The sequence below is a fragment of the Oxyura jamaicensis genome, chromosome 28 (assembly GCF_011077185.1).
Source record: "Oxyura jamaicensis isolate SHBP4307 breed ruddy duck chromosome 28, BPBGC_Ojam_1.0, whole genome shotgun sequence".
In the NCBI taxonomy this organism is placed as follows: domain Eukaryota; kingdom Metazoa; phylum Chordata; class Aves; order Anseriformes; family Anatidae; genus Oxyura; species Oxyura jamaicensis.
The window spans coordinates 2,016,638-2,029,212 of NC_048920.1; the positions used below are offsets into that span (position 1 = coordinate 2,016,638).

Here is a 12,575-nt window from a genome sequence, read left to right on the forward strand (position 1 = left end):
ACGCTGTATTTATGTCAACTTCACATCTATAGGTTTCAGAAACGTTGCTTTCTCCTTAATTTCAAGTTATTGAGCAATACTTGTAATACAAAAATGCACGTTCAATTCTGAAAGGCGTTTTAGGATTCAGATGTTCCCACATCTGTGGCATTTTGACCCTTCACCTTTTGCAATATTTGGAAGGATGAGTTTACGGTGAATCAATTTTTAACTAACAAACACCCTCAAAGATGTAGGATGAGAAGTTTGAGAATTTCAGAGAAGGACCTCACATTTTAGACAACATGTACTCCAACAACAATGGTAGAATCCATCCAGCAAGTTTGAAGCTAAACATTCAATCGGTCATTATATTTCTAGCTAGCATGTTTTCTTATGAAATGCATGACAATGTGTTCAGTGGGTGGCTGAAGAACCCACAGAACTTCTGACAACCAATCTTACCGTAGAAAATCACAAACATCTTTGCATGAAAATTCCCAACATACGCTACGTTTACCTGAGACTCTGGCAGAGTTGTTAGCTTGAATTTTGAACCTAGTGATACACGCACCTCTCATTCAAGGGACAAAATGCCACACGAGATTTCACCTCTCTGCCAGCTCTGAGACAACTGTAGCATGTCCTGCACACCAGGGTCTGAAACGGTTAATTGTATCAAAGGCAGACAGATCAGCTGATCGAACAGTGCTTTCCACAGTGACCCCTTCCTGTTTTCTATTTAGAACTGCAAACTTGAACTCCAGAAGCCAGCAAACCTCAAACAATCTTACTTCTGCTTTCAAGCAGCAGAAAGCAAGGCAAAAAAGAACTTGGACATATTCCTCATTCTTTCCCAAAAAGCTTTCAAACCATATTTATAGATGTAATATTTTAAAGTAAATCCATTTCATTTTCATGGTTTTTTTTTTTCCTTAAAAAAAAAAAACTTTTTAAGAAAGCATTGTTACATTTGAAAATATTTAAACCTAAAAATTGTAATAGTTGTGTTCAAACTCCTTGCTGTTCAAGATTTTCTTAATGATGACCATAACATTTCAGACTTCTCAGAGCTTTCAGAGTTTTGTTTTTTTCTTTCAAACAAGAGAAGAAAAGGAGAAGGCTAAAGCCTAAAAGATCAGATTAAGTTTGTCCTACCATTACCTCATGCAAGACAGTTGTTGTACCCCCCTTCTCATGTTTAGTTTTGGTTTCTGTTGGAAATGATGTAGTAATTAAAAGTCAAAGGTGACTCTCACTTTCTCCCCAACTATCAATGTTACTCTTTTCAAAGCAAACATTTGTAGAAAGGAAATAACTCCCCCAAAAAGCGACTCCATAAAACGCTGCAGGACATGCTTACACACAAAGGCACAATTACGCTAAGCTATGGAAAAACCTTTCTATGAAACGTTTATTTACGACTTGAGCAGTTCGATTCAACTGCCATCAAAACTAAGATGGAAGACACAAATAACCTCTGTCCCAAAATGTTAGTGTTTACTGGTGGAAAGTTAAGTCAAATGTCAACTAACAGCAACAGGAAGTCAACTGCACAGCAGGACGAATTAAAGAAAATCAATTAGAAGCACTCTAGCAACACAGACAAACATCAGTGCGACCCAGAGATATTTAAAGCCTCAGCCAAGTAGGTGACTCTCAAAAGTAGCATTCAACAGCCGTCATTTGAAGGTTTCAAGAAACAATTTTGACAGAAGGCAATTTTAGCATAAATTTACCTCCAGAACTGGTCCAGCTCCTAGAATAGTTCTCTCCACACCACTTGCGTACCCTTTCTGGCTCAGTGCTGTGAGGCAGTGAATTAAGAAGTTTGTGCTTTGAGTTTTTCCAGAGCCACTTTCACCTGATATAACTATGCACTGATTAATGTGTTTTTTAAGCATTGTGTGATAAGCCACATCAGCAATGGCAAAGATATGAGGCTCCAACTTCCCAAGCTGATGGTTCTCATACAGCTTGACATATTTAGGATTATAAATGGGCAAGAACTTGAAGGGGTTAATTGCAATCAAAATACTTCCTGCGTAAGTATAAATTTTGTGTTTTAGAAAGCGGCATTTGAGATTTTCTAGGAGTGTTTTCTCTGTTAAGTTGGGAATATTGCACAAGTCATCAAAATCCTCCTGATGCCATGGAAGAAAACCTCTTTCAACCAATCGTCGAGCATCTGTCTCCTTGGAAAGCAGTTGCATCTGGGCATATTTGATGGTCCCATCAGTGTTCCTTTCTTGCAAAAGAAAGTAGTACCCATCCTTTTGAGGATGCTCATCCTGAGCACGGCGAGGCCAAAGTAAAACTCTATGAACAGGGGAATCATTTATATCAAGTACCCATTCTTCACCACCGGATTCTTTCACCTCCACAAGCACGTAATGTTTTGAGACATCCAAGTTTAAGATATTAATCACATCCTTGATGACATCTGAAGACGTGGTGTCCTTGGTTGCTGTCACTTTGCAGCATGGAGCACTTTCTGTCGAGAGTTGGGGGTAAATATGAAGATTATAGGCTGCCTTTGCCTGGCAAACTGCACTGTCAGCATCTGTTAAACTCATTCTGCCCCAAAATGGGCTTCAGTCTTCCACTCCTGCTCAAGATGCAGTGCCCATAGTCTAAAAAAATAAAATTAAAGGAAATAAAGAAGAAAAATAAGTCAGGTGTTACAAAATGTGTACAAGACATACTAAGGCAAGATATTAATTTCATCTTCTGGAAAATAAGTTATTAACTAGACAAATTATTAACTAAAGAACACTATTTATGAACATTAGGGCTTATTTCAGTCTGTTTAGCCTATTCCATGGAATGGGTAACCATAACAATATCTATCCTCTTTGCACTTTTGCTTCTATTCCCGTACCAGCCTCTCCTCCCAATTACGGCAGCACAAACATTTTTTTTTTATGGCCACAAGGCAAACTGAACTGGGATAAATGTCTACATTAAAACTTCCTTGTCTCCACAGGTTAGTTTTAACCTAGATGATTTTCCTGATGACCTGGTTCTCTGTATGGCTACACAAACATTTATTCATCCTCCCACACAAACTCTCCCTTAAAGCTGCGCGAGCAACTTGAGGTAGAAACGGTTTGATTGTTTCTTAAATCAGAAGTGCTGTGAAATACAGCTTTAGGAAAAAAAGCTTTAGGAAACTATGCCTAAAACTGAGCAATGCAAATACTACTGTGATCTCCTTCTAACCCTGCACATCATGGTAATTTCTTGAGCGTGAATAATTTACCCAGAAAAGAGACTGCTAATTTCACTCGAGTCAACCACATCCTTGGTACAGAAAGGTTCGATCTTGCCTTTTATCTCCTATTTTAGGTGACACAGTAAAATCAGTCTTATTGCAACTACATTTCAGTTCAGCTAACAAGATCCCAAATAATCCAGCTCATTCACAAGCCTTTATACCTAAGCACATCAACCTTATCCTCACTAGATTTCAGCAACCTCATCCATAAGACTCCAAAAATCATCTATTTCTTTTGCTTTTACTTCCTGTCACCCCTCCCGGAGGCCAGCAATCTAACTTCAACCTAACAAATGCCTCAAGGAAGTCAACCTCCTCCTTACTACCAAACCTAAAAGCCTCTAGACTTTAACAATCTGTGCCTTTGCTGTTGGGTGATTTTTCTCTCAGCTGAGGAATTTGGTACACGTGGATTACCAGGGCTAGGTTTGATTACATTGATAAATTAACAAACTGTTAAACCAATACATATAATAGAAGGATAAATAAGCACTCCTTTTTTTAAACAATCCATAAAACTTCATACCCAGAACACCATTTAAATTTTTGTCTCGAGAACAAAAGCGTTCTAATTATATAGCTACATACTGAATATTCAAAAAATAAATAAATAAAGTGGCAAAGAAATGTTATTGGCCAATGAAGTTGCTTTTTGCCACTAAAGAACTGAACAGGAACTTGCATAAGGCCACAGAGAGCAATCATTTCAAATTAAAATCAGCAGAGCTGGAAACATTTAGCTGCCACTTCCACTGCAAGTAATGAATCACTTCAGAGAAACAAATGACATAGCTCTGCCTCATGAACAGCCTCAGAGTAGAGAACGGTGCTTTAAGGGAATTCTGAACAGTAAGCTTTCAGAAGACACTGTTGTGCAAGCTAGGTCATTCTTAGTGGCTACTCATCAAAAGGCAGGCTGAGCAAGCCAGACACAGAAAGACAAACCACAACACATCTCTGCTCGAGCTATATGATCCCTCAGAGAATGGTTTCCCGCCCTGTTAAATTCCTCACTCATTAAGAAGGCTTACTGCAAGAACTTGGTGATACAGAAGGACGGACCAGTGAGCTCTAAGTTCCCTCTCCATTTTCTGTGATCATCACTGACCAGTAGATTGTAAGTCTGAAGTATCTTTGAAGGAATTACACAAGTCTAAAGCTTTCTTAACCTACAGAAACTCAAACACTTTAACATGCAGTAGAACCTAGACTGCTGTTGCTGCTCATAGGGAAGATGAATCTGGAGCACTGACAGAAGAAAAAAAAAGAACAGTGACCATTTTCCTTTCAAGCTGGCTGGCTAGTTCAAGGGAAACAGTCTTGTGCAGACTTCCTTTTTTTATTTTTTTCTTTCCCCCCAGCAACTAGTTTCAGACACACAGTCTGCTACGACAGAGGAAGTCCCCTCAGAGAGCCTTTTGACCAGCACAGCACCCTAAGAAGTGTGGCACCAACTTTTTGCCCACACAGAAAAGCTGAACCTAGGTGCTAACCTCTGACTGCACTGATAGACATTTCTGAATCTCACCTCATGCCAGCTACCAAGATCTATCTGGTACATTGCTCAAGACTTCAACGTCACACTTTCTAAAAAGGAAACCAGAACACAAATGGCCTCTCTTTACTACTGAAAAATCCAAGCCAGGATATTTACAGCAAGTAACAACGTGATAGATGACGGTCTCTGCTCAGGTGTGGCAAAGCAACACGCAGACATCAACCTCAACATCTTCATGCTACATACAGATTTTTGAATTATGCAGTCATCAAGCAACTTGATGGAAGTTAAAGCAAGCAAGAGAGTTCTGCTTCCCCAACCATCACCCTATAAGAATGATTTGGAAGATAAGCTACAGTAGAAAGAATTTGCTGAAACATGATCTTAATGTACAGTCATATCAGCAGTAAACAGAAAGACAATCAGCATAACACTGCCTCTTTTTAACCAGATATGAAATCCAGGCACTGCTAGCTTGCTTTGGATAGCATTGAGCTTTGAGACTGCTCTTTCATCCAACAGTAACTTAGAACAGATACACTCTTTTGAATCATTTATTACTGATGATGAGGCTTTAAGGAAAAAAAATGAAATTCTAGAAACCACTTAAGGAAGAGCAGCACCCAGCTACTATTATTTCCTTTTAATCAATCGTCTTTTTGTTACATACAGTTTATATGCCTAAAAAAATGCACCAAATGTGCTCTGGGGGGGGGAAAAAAGAAAAAAAAAAAAAAAAAACTTTTAAATTCTTCTGCCCAAGAATCAGAATATCTAAAAACATAGGTTTGAGGAAAAACTGCTGCTTTGCAATTAACGTGTGACTTTTCTTAGGCTATCTAATTTGTTTGATAATAACACTGCTGGAAGAGACAGACTTTGGTACACCTCTGACCTGATCCTAAGCAGTATTTTGAATAATAAATTAGATCATAAAGGTAAAGGAGCATACAAAGATAGTAAGAAGAACAGATAGTAACTTGGCTACCTGATGAGTCCCAGTATTCAACTGCAGATGGATTATCATCAAGCAAATGGAGGATTAGATTCTAGTGAACTTGGATTCCTGGCATCAAAGTAAATATTTTCATCATGGTTCTAAAAGAAAGAAAAAGCGAGTTACTGATAAGGAATGCATCATATAGAGATTGAGAAGGCAATAAGTAATCAGAAAGCTAATTAAATGATACAGCTCCAGAGGATAGGAGCAAGTGAACAAATTCCAGCTGAGTTCACAGGTAAACAACTTCAGATGGACTTAAGCAATCCACGCCAGAGGGATGGAATGGGAGCTATCCTGAAAAGCAGTAACTGAGGCAGACTTGAAAAGCATAGTGGGTAATAATTTAAACATGAGATTCCTACATAATGCCACAAGCATAACAGTTATTCTAAATCCCAATTGCACATCAAATGAATATTTAGTCAGGTGGCCGTTCTACCTTTGTACTCAGAAGGTACATGACCGATACCACAAATAGAATATACCCAAAATTCAAGAAAGAAGTAAATAACAACAATAACAATGCTAGAAAGTACCTCCTTATAGCAAAATACTCTAGAAGCTTTGTCTATAAGAAACACACACCATGGACTGATAGCAGTTTAAGTTGTTGTACGGGGAACTAAAGTTGGAGAACACTCACCAGCCTGGAGGACAAAACTGTAACAAATGGCTGTGGCTAGAATTCAAAGCTAGTCAAAGTCAGTGAAACATAAGACATAAACGTCACCAGAAGGCCACCCTGTGCTGCAGAAACTTAACTAGCAGTAACATTGAGGCCTGCTAAAGGTCTTTTAGAAAGTCAGCCAGTCCCCAGTTTCAGATGTGCTGTACAGGTGCTACAGTTAATTAGGCACCACCCTCTCATTTACACTGAGCAGTCTGAACAATCCCTCCTTCTGATTTTATGATCTGTAATTACCTAGAATTTTGTTTAAGCAATCTAAATACTTATTGCTTCTATGAAATTTGGCCCATCAAGAAAGCACGAGCCTGAATTCAGGTGGAGAGAATACTGGAAGAAAAAGGAGAAATGCAAGAGTGTAAGGTAATAATGAAACCATAATGGTCAGCATGCAAAACAGCAAGCTCAGGAAAACAGCAGCCTAACTACTGTTGAGTTCTTTTTGTAAGAGATGGAAATTTCTGCAAAGTTACCTCAATTTCTTTCAATACTCCTCCTTAAAAGAAGCTCCTTGCAAAATATGGGAAAAAACAAAGCTGTGTTAGAGAATTTAATAAGTGGGAGGCAGAAGCTGGCATTAGGTGAACATCAACTAATTTTAGACTTCACATTCAGACTCCTTCCTGTTTTCCTTAAAATGTTTTACTTTGTACAAGCCTCTAGTAGTGCAAGTATGCCTCTTCGTAGCAATTAAACTTGACTAAGTACAGCTGTCAGCATCTGCAAAACAATAAAGCATTATTTTTCACCATACAGGTGCAAACACAGGGGAAGAATTAGGCAAGCTGGGCAAGAGAAAGTCAAAACAGAAGTTAGAAACACAAAGTTTTGGATTCTAATCTTTTATTCAAACCATTACACTGTCTTACTTCTGTGGGTAAGAGTGGGGCAACAGCTGCAGTGGATTAGCATATTGAAAGATACAGAGATACATGATTTGCACCCTTCTAACAGTGGTTTTGTTATGCCAGTGTAACACATGCAATTTAACAGTACTTATTTTGAGCAAGATGAAAGAGAAATGGGAAATTTTGAATAGTGCAAGACAAATTTAAACACAAGGTACTGGTTACAGGCTGCCTTTACTCAGCTATCCCAGCAGGGTAATTCCAATAGGTCTACAAAAATGGAGCAAGTCTACGCAATCTAAAATCTCTTTTCAGGTTCTACAGTCCCATCTTTGCAAACCTACAAATCATCAATAGCACTAACATAAAACATCTATAAGACAACAGTCTAAAGCTATATTTGTTTTTAGATTGCCTATTAATTATTACTTTCACTTGCTTATAAAACAAAGCCCCACACAGAACCACTGGGTTTACCAAACAACAATCCAACTGAAAGTAGGCCGCACTATTTAAGTTTGTTGCTGTAGGATTGACTACATTTGCCACTTAAATCACCAAATAGGGCAGCATTTCAAGTAACTTCTTTAATACTTTATGAAAGAAACACACTAAGCTATGTGATTTATCATCAATCTGTAATTTTACTCCTCCCCGCCACCCCAACAACATTACTAGGAATGGAGAGAGTCAAATTCTACACGGTGATTTTAATGATATTTTCTAAATGTCTTCAAGTCTCCGTCAAACTAATGAATTTTCATAATATGCATTAAAGCCAACATTGCCTATTTAGTAATGTTGTAAAATTCTAGAAAAGAACTTTTCCCCAATCAGCGCACGGTATCCGTTTAGTTTAAATAAGGCCATAATTTGAAGCCACATGTTTAGTCAATGAATCATAGTGAGGCTAAAAAGGGAAAGCTACCATTACGGCAAAATTGTTGAGGATCAACTTTGTAATATTCCAGTTCTTCACATTTTCATGTACATTTCCAGTGCTGCATTCCTCAGTCTGAAAGATCTGAGTTCCTCATATTGCTCATCAAGTATTTTTCAACACAGAAGTAGAAACGTATCACAAGTACCTCTAATATTCTCGAGCACCAGATTTGCCAGTTGCTGTCCCAAAAAGAGCCCCCTCCCTCCAATCAAACTGAAAACGTTGAGCAATTTCAAAAATATTCAGCTATTGCTTTTCCTCAGTTTCCAAAGCAAGGAACTTCCAGCAAGATAACAGGCTATAGAGACATCCTAGGATTTCAAGGACCAGCTGTGCTTTATAGGTAAGGCAAAGGCCTCAGCCCTTGCCTTACTTCACATCATGAGGACACACAGTTGCTGTTAGCTGAGCATTTTTTTCCCAAATATACCAGACATTTGTAGATTAACCTGAAAATTGCTCTCTGCTTTAGTAACATTTCATTTTTTCTGTTGAACTTAACAACTCTTGACCCTTGGTTTTCTTCAAGTAAAGGCTCGTTTTCTACTCCAAAAGGCATAGTTCAGAATGGAGCGTGCGAATCTACAACACATTTGTTACTACTTTTTGCAATCAACCCTGCCAGAGAAGTTCATGTATGCAACAGACTGCCTAACAAAGGAGAAACTGGCCTGCAGCGTAAGTAATGCAATGTAATACAGGAAAAAGTCAAAGAAATTACCTCCATTGCAAGCAGTTCCTTCTCAGTTTCCTTCTCTCTCCTCTCTTTGGTCCTTGAGACCTGATCCCAATCTATGCCCTCAACTCATCTAAGATGCAGGCCAGACTTCCTCTGAATGGCTCAGACGCACAATTTAACCTCAAGACAAGGCTATCTTATCAGGCTTAGTGACTTTAAAAGCCTATAGCATGTTATTAACTTACACTGAGTGCGGTGTCATAGCTACAGATGTGCTCTTGAGTATGATTCAGAGGAAATGAAAACGTGGCCTTGTTGAGAAAAGAAGGACTGGAGGCAAAGCAACTGAGGGTGCTAGCAGCCAAGAATGAAAGTCAAAAGGAACTCTGAGACTGTTCTCACAACCTTTCATAGTTGTCTTCATTTCATCCTTCATGTTACAGACATCAACAAAGCAAAAATCTTACTGGTCTAACGCTGCAACTGCACTGATAAATTATCTTAAGAAACTTTAGGTTGAACGTCTGTGTGAATTGGGGGAAAAGAAGAACTGATTCATCAGCAACAAAACCTAAGTGTCAACCAGTTTTAAAAACACTTTTTTTGTTAAATGCTGTTGGTATTTTAAGGAAGAAGTTTTGCTAGGATCTGCATTAAGTTGCATTTGGTGACACAGTATCAGATTCAAACAACACAATAAAGCCTAGATAAAAGCAACTCTACCAGCCACACTCAAGTCACTTGATATATCAAGAAACCATGATATACCAGAAACAAAACCTCTGAATTTTCTTTTTCTGAAATAAAGGCACCGCTAAACCCTTTCAGCAGACAAATGATCCATTAAACCAGGCACCTATTAGAAAACTAAATCCTTATAAGCATCTCCAGATTGACTTCTTGATATTAGATTTGGACAGTTTTCTCCTTAAAAAAAAAATACACACATGCTTTTTTTTTTTTTTTAATAAAAAAATTAATCATGACACACAAACCCTGAAGTGCTACTCATTGATTACAGTTTTTTTAAAAGACTTGTGGTAGTATTCTTTGAAATGGCACCATCCACAGGTACATACATGGTCTACCTGAAAAATACACATCATGTTTAACCACACAGAGAGTGTTGTTTCAATAAAATGTGAACACAATTGACCAAAAAAAATATCCAAAAGTCATAAGGAAAAGATAGGCAGAGTAAGCACGTCTTGTTTCTTAGAAATGTGAGTTAATAAACACCTTCAGCCTTCAAATTCACACACACACACACAAAAAAAAGTACTGAACCACAGACTTTTTGTTGAATCATTTTTTCACTATTTTCCTTGACTGGTAAGATAACTAATAGCATTACATCTTTCAGGAATTTTGCCTCTGTAAATTCCTAAGATACAAGAATCCTATCTCATGGCTGCCTCACCTCCCCCCGTGTCCATCTAGCTACGGAAAGACCTTATCTAGCCAAAGTAATATTGAGCTACACGCACATGAGTCAAAGAGTTATTCACACACAGGATTATTCAAGAAGTCTAACGTTTGAATCATCATTTGTCAGAAAACTCAGTCTGTACAAAGCATTACTTCCTAAATGAACCTCACTTAAATTTTTCATCAGTTGTGTTTACTCTTCCTGAATTATTCAGTCCTACAAACGTTTTAGGTTCCACAGGAAAACACAGACCTATGAGTCCTCCCACTCTGATTAGACTATCCTTTTGCAGACAGCTGCCCTGTCACTGCACAACCTACAACTTTCAATAAAAAAAATAAAAACCACTTTTTGAGGCAAACATTCAAGCACGGTGACAAAAAAGAGGCAAAAAAGCCCACACATATTTCACAGTTCTACAAAATAGTTCCATCACATTACTGCAGTAACTCTCAAGTCTGATGGTAATGAGTTAACGCTTCTAATAAGGGAAACGGCCTTAGAAGCAGCAGCCTGAGAAGTGGGGGGGGGGTGTTACTGGACTTTAAATGTAGGGCAGATAAAGAATCTAATTGTTCCTGAAACTCAGAGACAAAACTGACCAAAACTAACTCATCAGAAAAAAAGTTACAGTGAATCTTGAAGTGAAGATATATTTATCTGCATTAAAAGTCACCCATACCTCTTTTCCTACGTTAAACAGATCTGTTCCTGACAAGATTCAGAGCTAAAGACACCAACGACTTCCTAAAACTTGACAGGCACAACAGCAACATACTGAGCTGGAACGCAGCGTTACCTCACACTGCTACTTCAGGGCAAGCGCTCCAGTCAGGTATTCCCGCTAACAAACCTGAAATCAGAGATCTTCTAATTAAGCATAACAAAGTCTTATTTGCAAAGAGCTAGCTAGACAAACCGATACCAACCCACCTCTAGGAGTAACGTGGGAGGATACTGATGACATCTTTGAAAGGCTAATTACATCTGCCAGAAGCCTGAGATCATCTCCAGCCACTCATTTCCAGAAGGCAAAATCAAGGAATGCCGAGCTCATTTGGATACAAAGAACTTGTCACTTCCCACAAATAAAACTTGCAAACAAAGCTGGGTAATAATTTTGCCAAACTGCTTACAGAGTAATAGAAAAGTTTAAAAACAGTTTCAGGAAGTCACTTCGCATCAGGACCACGCAGACCTGCATCGGGTATGGTCAAAATTGCCATGAAGCAGGACAATAAGAGCCCTATGTTTAGGCCAGTAGGAGTGCCACATGTAGTCTGCAATCATGCAACAAAAAGATATCCCCAGCTTGCAATAGTTTGACTTTCCAGAGATTGCAAAACCAACCTTACCAAGAGGACCCAGCACACCCCAGACACAAGCAGCTAGAGGCATACACCAGTTAGGCAACACGGTCGGCGTGATAAAGCACAGCCCCAACACAGCAGCAGCCTTGGTATCGTCAAGAGCAGCTCAAGAACAAAACAAAACGAGAACCCTGAGAGTTTGAAGGCCACTTTCCAAAAGTGCTGAGGTAGGAAAGCTTTCAGGCTGCTTTTAGCGAGTGTTTAAGACACCAGAAGAGGCAGTGAAGCCGGCACACTGGAGATGGAGGCCAGCAGCATGCCTGGAGGCAGTGAGGTGTCCCCGCTATGCACCGGGAGCCTGGGATGGGCTCCCCAGCCTCAGGCACGTCCAGCTCCCCGGCACAGCAGGCGCAAAGCGACCCCCAGCAGCACCCTGCCCCTACCCGCCGCTCGCCCCCACCCCAGGGACCCCCTCAGGGGCAGCTCCCGGCCCCTAGCAGTCCCCTTAGGCACAGAATTCAGTCAGCGGGTAGAGCAGCGAAAGAAAAAGATGGAAAACGAGCGGGCACCCGGGGCGCGGGGCCCGCGCTCCGCCGCCTTTACCTCAGCCGCCGGCGAAGCGCCGCCGCCGCCCGCCGCAGGCCCCGCTGAGGCGCCGCTTCCGGGTGGGGGGGGGGGGGGGGGGGGGGGGGGGGGGGAGCGGGGGGAGCAGGGAGACGCCCATTCAGCGCCGCGCCCGCACTGCGCGTGCTCCATCGTCCCCTCCCCTCAGCCGGGCGGTGTGAGGGGACGGGAAGGGAAAGGGGGGCTGTAGGCGGCTCGTTCCTCTCACGGTTCCCAACGCAGCTCGGGAGCGGGCGTTCGCTGGCAGCTGGCTGCTTTCTGAGCCTATGGTGGCTGGGATTCTGTCAGAATGCGCTATCA

At 40.4% G+C, this 12,575-nt stretch overlaps 1 protein-coding gene across 12 annotated transcripts in view; it reads right to left on the reverse strand.

The window, feature by feature from the left end:
• The window catches only part of MYO9B (myosin IXB), a 45,793-nt gene extending 33,477 nt beyond the window's left edge, over positions 1-12,316 (reverse strand). For 8 of the 12 annotated variants that reach the window (XM_035347974.1, XM_035347972.1, XM_035347970.1 and 5 more), the window contains exons 1-3: positions 12,255-12,316; positions 5,743-5,852; positions 1,719-2,612 (exon numbers count right to left, since the gene is read on the reverse strand). In XM_035347974.1, coding sequence (XP_035203865.1) covers positions 1,719-2,555 — 837 coding nt within the window. In that variant the 5' untranslated portion in view covers positions 2,556-2,612; positions 5,743-5,852; positions 12,255-12,316. Of the gene's footprint in view, positions 1-1,718; positions 2,613-4,784; positions 4,806-5,742; positions 5,853-11,274; positions 11,430-12,254 lie in introns of those variants that run through there. The other 4 variants (XM_035347965.1, XM_035347976.1, XM_035347967.1 and 1 more) reach the window with 4 other exon arrangements.
• Positions 12,317-12,575: the final 259 nt, after the last annotated feature.